This window comes from Heteronotia binoei, chromosome 6 (assembly GCF_032191835.1).
Source record: "Heteronotia binoei isolate CCM8104 ecotype False Entrance Well chromosome 6, APGP_CSIRO_Hbin_v1, whole genome shotgun sequence".
Classification (NCBI taxonomy): Eukaryota; Metazoa; Chordata; class Lepidosauria; order Squamata; family Gekkonidae; genus Heteronotia; species Heteronotia binoei.
The window spans coordinates 51704573-51717460 of record NC_083228.1 but is presented as its reverse complement, the minus strand read 5'-3'; the positions used below and the strand labels follow the sequence as shown (position 1 = coordinate 51717460).

General features: G+C 40.1%; 1 protein-coding gene across 1 annotated transcript in view; it reads right to left on the bottom strand.

Annotated features, from left to right (window-relative positions):
• The window catches only part of CTBP2 (C-terminal binding protein 2), a 124087-nt gene extending 111916 nt beyond the window's left edge, over positions 1-12171 (bottom strand). The window contains exon 1 of the mRNA XM_060241443.1: positions 12008-12171. Coding sequence (XP_060097426.1) covers positions 12008-12065 — 58 coding nt within the window. The 5' untranslated portion in view covers positions 12066-12171. The remainder of the gene's footprint in view (positions 1-12007) is intronic.
• Positions 12172-12888: the final 717 nt, after the last annotated feature.

Below are 12888 nucleotides of genomic sequence, written 5' to 3'. Positions count from 1 at the left end.
GGGGGACAAAGAAAAAAAAAAGCCTTACTCACCATCAGATGACTCCAGCCAGCAACAATTCTGCCCAGGGGTCGTTTGGTAAAAAAAATTAGCTACTGGAATGCCCACGCCTCGCCCCTCCTGGCTGAAAAAAACACCCCGCCCTTCTTTGCCACCCAGGCCTCCCAGGGAAATTTCCTCAAAAGAACATACTACAAGGCACATGAAAGCTCATACCTTGAAGAACACTTCATGGGTCTAAAGTGCAAGTGACCCCAGCTTTTCTCTCAAACACTGGGAGGGGGGGAGAAGGACGGAGAGGCAGCCCAGCTCTTCTCTGCACAACACAGAGACGGGCGAAGGAAGGAAGGAAGCCAAACGAAGCTCAGGCTTTGCAGTCTGTGTCAGTCTTTAAGGCTAGCTTTTCTCTGCACAACAGAGAGATGGGGGAAGGAAGCCAAACGGAGCTCAGGCTTTGCGATCTGTCAGTCTTCAAGGCTGGATTTTCTCTGCATAACCACAGTAAGATGGGGGAAGGAAGCAGAGCAGAGGTCATGCTTTGCTCAGGGCGGGGCTAGCTTTGGCTTTTCTTGTGACCCAGTAGTACAGCTTCCATGGACTGGTACCGGGTCACGACCCTGCAAATGGGAAACACTGCCTTGGGGTATACACAGTGCAATCTATGTAGAATTACTCTGGTCTAAGCTCACTGAAGACAACTGAAAAACTATTAGAACCGAACTACTGTGCCTTCCCATACTACCAAAGAAATATGGCTCACATAGTAGCAATTCATGCCAGTGCCTGACACAACTGCAGTGCTGACATGTGGGAAGGAATGCCATTGTGGACTCCTCCTACCTAGTCTGCGGCTTTTTACATTGTCTTGATGGCTTTGGGGGAAGCAGTGTTGCTGGAGCAACACACAAGCAGTCTGAAAGATAAGACTAGCAATAAAAATCTCGTCATTGCATGTGCTGCCTTATTCACTTTTTTTGTGTTACATACATTAAAACTTTTACAAGTTACCCAAGCTTTCTGAAACTTGATAGCAGTATCATGCATTTGCTATGGTCTGTGGTATTCATGCACTTCACATGTTCCCCAGCATGGAATACTGGGTAAATAGGTTTTGAGGGACTTTGTACTTCATTAAATCTTTCTCCTGAAAATAAAGCAATAGTGAAGGGTGTTCAGCTTCAATACAGGGGTACACTGAGATCTGACTTTCCAGGAGCAGTTTTTGAATATATGCTTTACGTTCATGAAAAGATGGGCCTGGTATGATAAAGTTTGGGATCAATTTATCATGCATAAAATTGCAACCTTTGTGAACCACAACTTATTGAATTCAGAAAGTACTCATATCAAGTTTAGATCTGTCTGGGCCCCGATTTTAAATTTTATGTCAGAACAACATATTCTTCCTTCCAACTGCACTTATCATTCTTGGCTTCATTTTTAGTTGTTTAAGGTCTGAGAGGCGCATGCCTGGGTGCATTATTTGGTTGGCTCGTATTTAGTTATTATTTCTCTGTTCGTGCTATTTTATGCAGCATTTCTTTGGACTATTTTTTGCAATGCTATTGAATGATATAATTTTATGCTCTTCATATGCATTTGTAAGTCAAAGATCTTTGTTTTTAATAAAGATTTATTTATTTTAAAAAATATGAAAAGATGGGTTCTTCAATGAATGCAGACCTTTCAGAAGAAAAAAATATATATATACAAAGGTTACAAACTCCTGGGGGGGGGTTAAACTTATTTTTGACAGTGCTATAAATAGCACAACTACTTTTTTTACAGCACTATCCAGTCTCTGTTTGTTCTTGGCTTTTAAAGAAGGAAATATACCTTCTCAACAAGGATATCCCCAATGCTGCTGTATTTATGGCTTACTAAATTACTGAAGGAGGTCCCAGATCACTGCCATTGAAGCAGAAGTACACAAAAGTAATCGTGTGTACACAGACTCAAGAGTACCAGCTTTTGTTTTTGATAAGTAGATTATCTAGCGACTCCTACTCACTACAGAGTCAGTCTTTAACACAAAACAGTTTGCAAACAAGGAAGCAATTAAAAATAATATAAAAACCAAACCCGTATTTCAAATATAATTATTGCTAAGCTCAGTATCAGATATTTGAAGATTTTTGAAGCTTTTCTAATGGAGTATAGATATCTGCATAATTTATTGAAATGACTGTAACATGACTACTCAGAAACTGTCAACACAAACGCAATTAATAAGTTGATTACATATAGCATATTATATAAAAACGGTGCAACCTCTCTTTTTCATGATATGTTTAGTCTTCAATCAGCACTGAACCATTTGGTTCACCCACTCTTATAGGATTACCTTGCATTCTGGTTCAATCATAGCCAGAAAATAGGAAACTCTGTTGCATTTCATCAGGTTTGGAACCGCACAACTGTCAGGAGAAAGCATTCATGCACAGAACAATAGTTGAACAACACCCAAGCAATAGTTGAATAGCACCCAAGAGCAGACTCTTAACATACAACATGAAAAGGACAGGCCTCCAATTTGTGTCTCAGCAGCCCAACACTCCAAGCGAAATGATATTTTCTTTCCTCTGTTACAAAGCTTGAAGTGCTGGGTAACGCTCAGTGAGCTGCTAGGGCTTTATTCGCTTGTTTTACACTTCACTAAATGCGATGTACAAGATGTTTATCTGCACAGCTCGTTTCATGTCTATCTCACCCTCTCAATCTTGTCACAGAGATTCCCCTGTGCCCTGACGTGCAAGACAAGGGAGCAACATGTGCATAGAAAGCATCTGTGAATTGGAAGAGAGAATAACACTGCTCACTGTAGTAGGAATGATTGCACATCTGCCTGATTTGGAACCTTTAAAACATTTGCAAGTCAAGGAAGGTCCACTTAAACCTATGGGGAGCACTCACTCAAGGAAAGCCAAGTGTTACACAGAACAGCAATATTAACTTGAATGTTATCTATACAATATGACTGTATTTCTATAAGAATCTGACTACTCTTGTATGTAAGTGATCTAGAAAGAGATAGAAATGCTATCAGACCAAAATTTTTTTTAAAAAAAATACTAACAAAATGTTTAAAAGCTGTGGCAGCCATCTACTCATTTAAATCTAGTATTGGAACTGAAACTTCCTGGCCACTCTGAAGAATGCCTTCTGCCTAGAAAGAAATACAGACTGATTCTCCTGTATCACCTGTCAGATTCAAACACCACTAATCATGGCAGACTTTTGGAGAAGCTGTCATGATGGGTATCAGAGGCACTATGGTCAGGTAGTAGCAATCCAGTCTGCGAATTAGCATCAGAAGAGGGGAGGATTTTGTTAGATCCAGTGGCACTTCTACTGCAGTAGCCTAGGGTTTCCAGGATACACAAATACAATGACAACAAGAACAGAAATACACAAGAACAACATCTACAAACTGGTCCTGAGTCGGATACCCAAAGGTCAAGTCCAAGGGTCAGGGTAGAAGGGTCAAGTGCCAAGACTTGGGAACAAGTGCAGGATACAGGGGTCTGGGTCCCAGGCTCCAGGAGCAAGAACAGATTACCAGAGACAAAGTGCAAGGCAGCAAGGTTTGCTAAACAGGTCAGCACACAGAGGGGTAGTGAGCAAGGTTGCTTCCACACCAATCCTTGCTTAGCATATTCCTTTTATCCACACTTTTTGCTGACTCATCACCTGGTGTTGCTACTAACTGTTGCCTTCACCCTCCTACAGGTGCAGATCTTTTACTGTTTCCCTATCATCCTGTCAGTCCTGGTCCCACAAGTACTACACTCTAGGAACTAACTCTGACCGTTGCTGAACAGCCAAGTGTTCTGTTATTCTTCTATGCTCTACCAGCTCAGGAAGCCAACATCTGTAGCATCTTTCTCTTCCTGGAAGATTGAGCAGCCCAGCCATGATTGGGAAGCATTCTCTCTTTTCAATGCTTCCCCCATTGGATGTGCTGCCGTATCTGGCAGCTTGGATGGGGATTCTGACCAGTTGGGGCCTAATTCTTTATATTCCTCATTTGAGGAGGTAGCAGCTGGTTGGCCCATGACAGCCTCCAAATGATTTAACAAAACACAGTGATCAAGAATATCAAAGGCTGCTTTCAGATTCAATAAGATCAACAAAGCAGCATTGCTGCTTTCTATCAAGAGACAGAGATCCTCCACCAGAGCAACTAATGCTCTCTCTGTGCCAAAGCTGAAACCTGACTGAAACAGACCAAGTGTATGACCTCTGCTTTGTTTCCAGAAGGCAGGCATACTAGCCCGAAAGGGTCTCATTCTACTTTCACTAAACTACTACTCTAAAAAAGGACTATCGCTGAAAAATCATCATCAAAGTGATTCATTATTTGACTGTATGCTGTGCTGCTCCTATACACAGATACATCAACACAAATGCATTTTGCTACAAATGCTTTCTTCTATTATTTTAAACACTAAGGTAATTTCAATAAATGGTATAAACCCAACCTTCTCTAGATTCCTTTTCTGTAGGACCAACACCGCTATTAAGAACATGTCCATGAATGGGTTTTTACAAGTCTATGGATCATTCATTCCATGACATTAATTCTAACAACTTTAACATGCCCATACACATGTACTTGTTCATATAGCAGGTACAGGGAAGTATGCATTAAACACATAAGGAATAGGTACATATTTCCATTACACAGGATACAGCTTGCCTGACTTTCTATTTGGTACTAAGGTCTTGACCCTGGAGGCTAGGAAATTAGCATATCCCATGCTGATATACATTTAGGCTTTAAATCCTACTTGGCAAATTATTTCTTAATTTAGCGCATTTATATTTATATTTATATGTCACCTCTTCAGGGATCTGCCAACACAAGTGGGTGCCAATACAAGCAGTGGCTGCAGACTCTCCACTCCCTTTCTTTATATTCAGAAGCTTTCCCTTCCCCTGGTAGCCCTCGCCTTGCCTTCTCTCTCACTCATCTGTTTGTCCCTAGGTACAGTCTCCCCCTCACCTCATTTTTCTCTTCCACTTTCTCTTCAGCTTTTCTTTGTGTTCCTCCCTCCTCCAATTATACTCCTCCCACCCCATCTATCACCTTTTATAGTCTGTCTTTCTCTCCGTCTCTCTCCCCCTTCTCCATGCTGAAAATTACCAGGGCCTGGATTCCTCAGAAATCTGAGCTGGCCCCACAGTAGCCACTGAGATGTCACAATGAAGTTTCATAAGACCTTGGCGGCATGCTCTTCTTAAAGAAGTATATGCTTCTTTGTGTTTTATGTTTTTTTAAAAAAACTTTTTTTTCAGACAGTTCATATATTTCAGCATACCTAGGGCTTCCTCCTAATTTACAGAAAGATCCCATGTTTATCTTTCAACCTAGTGGGTAGATTTTACATTCTAAAGTCCTGTTCACTTAGATATATAGATATTACATTACATCAATACAAGCAGCAACCTTATTTTATGCCATCTGTACAAGTGGTCAACCATTTTGTCTGAGAAAAATTCCAGGACAAGGAAATTCATTAAAATTCATTACATATTACATGTGGCCTGATATACAAAGATCCATTTGTAATCCATTCTTCTGAATATGCAATCAAAGGAAAGTATTCTTTATCTCCAGTGAAGCTGTTATGTTTCAAGACTTGCTACTGCATATGAAGAGCCATATCATTCCAATTGATGACCACATAATAACTATCAATCAACACACACAGCTACCAGAAAAGTTTGCAGTGAACTGAAATCTTTTGAACCTTAGCATTGGCAAGTATTTTAGTATTATTTTTAAAGCATCTCTTAATTGCATTTAGTTAGTCGTTCATGCCTATAAGTGTTTTAATAGTAGTTGTAAAAGACTGTTGCTGTAAGACAGCACTGGAAGTCCCTTCAGCATAATTAAAATTGCAAATGTAATTGGCAGACAACAAATGGATTTCTTGTTTTATGTAAACTGCACCTTTACAGATTAGCAAAAATATTTTGGCAGGAAAAAAAAGATGGAAGAGGAAAACTTGTAAAATTCATTGTTCAGAGGAAAATAATCTAAACTTCAAAGGTATCTAATGCTCTGTTAGTAGGTCTGTCCTCTGATCCTTGTAAGATTCTTGTACCCTTAACAACCACATCTGATAGCAAACTTCAAACTGGAAGGGTGGCTTTTGAAAAATCTAAAGCTGCCTGATGGAACACTTTTAAGTCAGGTTCAAAGTCTGTTTTAGATATGAGATAGAGCTCTACACCTGCATATTTATAGCATTCTGATGGGTAGAAACACAACTCTTTCCCGCCATACAACTCTGGCAGCTGTCAGCATTTTTTCCAGGATTACAAAGGATGCATACTTTCACGATGTTCTGGAGAAGATTAACCCTATTTTGACTGGGTTAATTAAACTGACAGGTGGAATAGCTTTTGCATTTTTTTGTATTACATGATGAAATGAAGACTGTATCTCCCCCTCAACTGGTTCTCTATTTTGTGTTTGAAATTTGCTCTAGCCTTATGCTGCTTACCAAGGGATATTGGTATCAATAACATGTTTCACTGGAGGCCTGTGTGTGCAAAACAATCATCAGCATTGGCCCACTCTCAATTGATGGCTAAATAATTCATGGCAAACTTAGAAGTGTTGAGGGAAGGTAGAGGGGGACAGGGGATAAAGAGTTTCACTGAATCATTCTTGCAAAAATGGCACAAAAACATCAGCTAGAGGATGAAGTACCAGCGTGCATGTATCAGTCTGTTCTAGCAAAAGCTACTAAGACTCCTATAGGACATTAAAGGCTGGCAAATGATTTTTATAGCCAAGAGCCTTATGCTCAAGCTATACCTTTGTTAACTATGGCTTCATAGCTTGTAATTGAACAACTTCAGAAAAATGTAAAAAAAAATTAAGAAATTCTGCCTCCATTTTTAAATATTTAAATCTTACTATTTGTACCCTAGGTCCTTTTCTCACAGAATTCATAAAATCTGCTCAGCATTCTGGATAGACATGGTCTTGAGATCTGTTGTGAGGAAAAAACCCCTTACAGAACATCGTGATTACCAGCTTGGTTGCCAGAGCACCAGGAGAAGTGACTCGCACACGTCTGGCCAGAGAGTGTGGGTAAACCTATCCAGGGGCAAAAGGGACTTATGCAGTACAAGCAGCCATGACGCTACTAAGACACCCTAAACCGGTATAAGAGTGTCCACTAGGAGAACGGATGGTTTCCCGTCGTTCCATATGACAGCCATCCCAGCATTGGAGCGGAGGAAACTGCGCCGCCAGGAGCTATCCAGGTGAACGGTTATGAAGTTCTGACCATGGAATCCACCGTGGAGGGCTAACACCACACGCAGCCATCTTCCTACCAGGCTTGATTCCATTCCAGCGAAGCGGACGGCTCACATACATACCAGATGTCACCTATGCCTGCAAGCAACCCACCAACCTCAGGAGTGGTTAAATCGTCCAACCGCCACTTTCTTTGTTTAATGGAACTCTAGACAAAGACTGGTGCCCAGAAGAAGACAGAAGAAGAGGAAGACCATTTTCAGCCAGAGCCAAGTTCCTTTGTATAGACTGGGTGTTACCTAGGCCATGATTTGACTGTCTATTGTCACCCTTTTAGACAAGTCCAATAGTCCTAAGTATCTCCCCACCCAAGTAATCTTTCCATTCTTCTCCCCAACTGTCACTTTGGAGCCTCCCCCTGGTCCGGTTCAAACTGAAAGTTCTCTCAGGTACCCAGGACAGTCCATTGGTCAAGAGCAAGCACCCAATTAGGTGACACCAATGAACTTCCCATTGGCTATCATAGTAGTCCAGCCCTTATGGTCACTGCGAAAACTCCCCTTTTCGTGAGCTGACCACTTTCCTCCCCCCTCGTACCTCCCATTTCCTGAGGGCTCAAGAGAGTCCTTATAATCTGTGGACTAGCTACCCACAGGTGTGCTTCTAGCAGTATCCCAATTCCGCTGTCTAGATCCATCCCCGATTCTGGCCACAGTTTTGGGTCCATTTCCTCCGTCCTCTTATGTTGCCATTGGAGCCTTCTTGAAGACTACAATCGGTAATTATCACCCTGTTTGTCTACCCATGTGTTGTCTCTATATCTCTCTCTATTTTTCCTAGGACTGTATGTATGTTTCATGAGCACATTGTCTTGTATGTAAGCCTATATTTTCTAGAATAAATTTTAATTGTTTTACTTAATTAGAGTCCGTAATATTTTTAAGCATTACTTTGTGGACGTGGAATCCTGTATACACAGGTAAAAAGATCCTGACTAAGCCAGGTGCCCACCTGACAATTCTCCAACCTCGTTTTGAGGGCATTTTGGCTTACACTGTGTAAAACTTGAAACTACTGATGACTTAATTACACTCTGTATATATATTTTGCTACTACTTGTAAAACTTTTATGAGATGACCACCACTTCTTTCATTAGAAAATATCAGCAAACACATTAAAAAGTCTGACATGGTCACTCCCGGTTCCATTTTCAACTTATCTCATAAGTAAATAAAGTAACACTGTCTAGACTGATGGCGGAGATACATAAACTAGAGACAGTAGCCTTATTTGACAAATAATTGTTCTGCACAAACCACTTTAAAATGAACTAAACGGCACTGTTTTGTGGATTGAACCTTTCTTACAATGAACAACGAACTGAACCTCAAAAATCTTTGCTATACTTTCCTGCTTAACAATTGTTATATTTTTTAAAAAACTTGCAGAATACCATATCTATCTATTACATATTTCCATTTGTGTTATCTCTCCCTTTCCCTAAGCATAGAAAAAACCAGCCTACCCAGTACTTTAGAAGGTTCCTTATACACATGGAAAGACCACAGTGGGATTGGTGGTCTTTGATTACTGAAACAGCCACTGAGCAAGGGTTTATATCACAAAATCCTTATCTTGATTTCTTACTAATATTTTAAATGCCTGCTGAATCACAGAATCATAGAGTTGGAAGGGACCTCTAGGGTCATCTAATCCAACCCCCTGCACAATGCAGGAAACTGACAAACACTTCCCCCTAAATTCACAGGATCTTCATTGCTGTCAGAGGGCCATCTAGCCTCTGTTTAAAAACCTCCAAGGAAGGAGAGCCCACCACCTCCTGAAGAAGCCTGTTCACTGAGGAATTGCTCTAACGGTCAGGAAGTTCTTCCTAATGTTGAGCCGGAAACTCTTTTGATTTAATTTCAACCCATTGGTTCTGCTGAGCTAGTTAGCAATATATAGAAGACTGTACAATGCTGCTTTGCATCCTTTAATAGCTTTCACACAGCCCAAGGCACAAAAGCTTGCATTTTTTTCAAACCACACCTTGGAAGTAGGTAATGATTGTAGAATATAAGGAGTGAACTTCTCAGTCAAAAACTGCAGCTCCATTTGAAACAAATACAATTTCTGAAAAATGCTATAATAGAAGGTGTGACCAATACACAGTTCTCAATAAAGGACTATACACCCCTGCAGTCTAATCAGAGCAGGCCCGTCCTGGGCCCTTACCTGCTCCGCAAGCAAGTGGTGTGCATGGAAACATAAGGTTCTTCCCTTTTATGGTATCTTTTGGTGGTAAAATCTAATCTTTAATTGATTAAATACATTTATTGGGGCTCTTGTGAGTTCCCCAGTAAGTCAGTTGCTTTCATTGCTCGGAAACAATTGCTTTTGTTTGCATTTTTACTAAAAATAATATTGTTAATTGGGTTTGCCTGTATCCTTTATAAAGTTTATATTTCTGGTACCTGGTGCTATACTTTATGGCACACACGTCTGGCCCAACAAAGTGATATTGACGTCAGATCCAGCTCTCATAACAAATGAGTCTGACACCTCTGAATCAGAGTATTCAAGAACACTTTTTAAAAGTTTAATAAAAGTTTCTCGTTGTTATGATTGCGGAGATAAATTTGTAAATGTACTAACAGTAAAAACAAAAGATTATTTGGCATATTCTTTCAGACGTCGTCTTTTCACTTCATTTATGTAAGCAACTAGCTCATTGATTATAGTGGGAATCACTTGTATGACATCAAACATACACCACAACTTATCCAGTGTGCTGACACTGTTACTATTTTCATTTCCTCAATTCATATCAACTAGGGGTGTGGGCTCAGTATAAATCAAACAACCTCCCCCCCCCCCAATAAATACTGTATTGGTATTTATTGGGTATTTTCTCAGGAAGGCACCAAGAGGCTGGTGATTCAGCTGTCTGAGAATGGCTGCCTCAAAAAAAAGAAAAGAAAATATTTTCAGGGCTGCAGATAGCTGCAGATATGGCATTTAAAGGGCTATCAGTCCCTTTAAATGCCTTTGGAGTTCACTCGCCATGGCAGCTTGAAGAAGGCGGCTTGGAGAAGGCATTTAAAGGTACCACATTCCATTAAACACCTTTTTTCTCCTCCACTGGAAACAATGGAGGATGGGGGGGGTACCTTCTTCTGGGCCCCATAGAATTAAATTTGAGGCGGGGTGCTAGGAGAGGCACCAGTAGCTATGCTGCAAATTTGGTGCCTCTACCTCAAAAAAATGCCCTAGAATAACACAGCAACAACAAAGTAATTCGAACTAGGTATTATGGAGGGAGGGGAGATGACTCTGGTATCTTTTATTCTCTGTAAGCAGCTAGAACACAGGAGCCCAACTTGTTTGAGCCCATAGATACCTTTGGGATTCTGACACAGGGTGGTAGGTGCAATCATAAAATTCCAGCTAAGGGAGGTGAAACCAATTACAAAATGGCTGCCGAAGGAGCTACAGCCAACCACAACATTTTAGGGTGTTATGTTATGTATAGCTTGATAGTAGCTCTTCAACATTTCAGGCATTTCCCTCTATTTAATGGGATGCTTTTTAAAATTAATATATTGTTTAAAAATATTTTCTCACAAACACACAAGTATACACAATAACTAGCTAAGAAACCATAATCTGGCAATTATAGGTATCTAATGCACTTATGCAAAGGGAAAATGCTTCTTTTCGTGGATATCCCCCTAACATAAGCCATTCTCTCTTAAGCCCAGACTTTTAAAAACTGCATTAAGACTTGTAACAACAACAACTGGAGCTGAAGGGCTGGTGCACACGTTTAGCAAGAAAAAGATTCTGGCCAGATTCTAATAAGAACATAAAAGATTTTTGAGAAGTGCCCAAAATGTGATGTAGTGATATTAGTATCAACTTCCACTGATTTATAAAAATATATTCAAACTGACTTCAAACAGCAGCTCTATTTGGGGGAATTAAAATTCAGTGAAACATTACAGCACAAATATGAAAAACTCAAAAAACACATCTGGCCACATCAATCTTTCTAAAAAATCATTTAGTGGGCACAGGGCTTGTTTTCTACCAGGAGAAAAATATCCTCTGCATATTAGGCTATGCCGCTTGATGTAGCTAATCCTCCTGGAGCTTACAGTAGGCCCTGTAATAAGAGCCCTGTAAACCCTTGAAGGATTGACTACATCGGAGGGCAAGGCCTAATATGCAGAGGAGCTCCTGCTAGAAAAAGAGTTCTGAGTGGGCATTAGGAAAGGTGTCAATTAAGTTCCTGGAGCCCATGGGTACTATGTTGCGGATCCCCAGAGGCAGACTGTTACATGTAAACCAGCTCTAAGTAACCAACAATAATGAATATCATGTTTTGATCCTGTATTTTTCAAATCAAGACGCATGACTTTTAAGGATTTCTCAAAGGCTGACCCAAAGATTTTTTACATTAGGGATATATATGTAATTGATTCCAGAATAAGAACATAATACACTCAATGTTTTTCCTGTCATCTGTCATGAAAGAGGAATGAGAATTATATTAGATGCAATTGGGAGATACAAAGATACAACTAGGATGCTACACTCTGCTGAAGTGATACCATTTTACTTCTGAATCTGGCTTTTCCATAAAAAGAAATAACAAAAGATTTTAAAAATTTTCTAAAGTTCCTAGGAATATTTTTATTATTTGTACAGATTACATGAAGGCTTACCTTCACAAATTCTGTCCAATCGCTGCCGTTTGACTTTGTGTTTGTCCACAAGTGCCATTGCTCTACTGCGTTATTTGTAAGTTTTGCAACTCAAAGGATAAAGGAATCCCCGAAGAACTTATAGAAATTCACAGTAGTCCGAGTGCATAACGTCACTTTGAATCCTGAAACAAGAGTTGTATATCATTAGCTCTTGGAAAGCAAGGATCTGTCAGTGACTATCTGCATTACCAAAATGAAATGGCTTCAGTAGTTATGATCTACAAGACAATAAGTTGCAAAAAAACCCATAATTGTAAAAAACTGCATAACCACAAAAGGATAAAGGAGTAAGCTAGTTTTACTTAAATCCATTCATGTGCTACAAACCAGGTCTACATTCACATTCTACTTAGGATAATGCTCAAAGGACTGTTGGGGCAGTACAACCTGAATCATGTTATGAGGATGCAGAAGCATCTCAAGATAACCAGCTGGTATTACTGCATGAGCAATGTGTTTGGTCCCCAAACATGTTACGTGACCAAACAGAAAAGAGATGGAACAGAATGAAGGAGCAGTGGTAATAATGTTCCCAAACATAAATGCAACTCTGAAACTGTTTTGTTCCCTGGACCTTCCCAGCACATTCATGTGGCAGATATGAATTAACAAGTACTTATACATGGGATTACAACTAAAGGTGGAACGGGACATTGCGGCTGACACCAAGTTACCACATCACAAAGCATAGAATGACATACCTGCCATTCATTATATAACTTATCTGAGACAAGATGCTGCTATAGAGAGGTGCCATTCTTGGAGATGTTGCAGCTAAACAGATGCTAAAGAGCTCAAATACCAGGCTATGGGCAGAGTTGAAGAAAAAGGCTCAGACT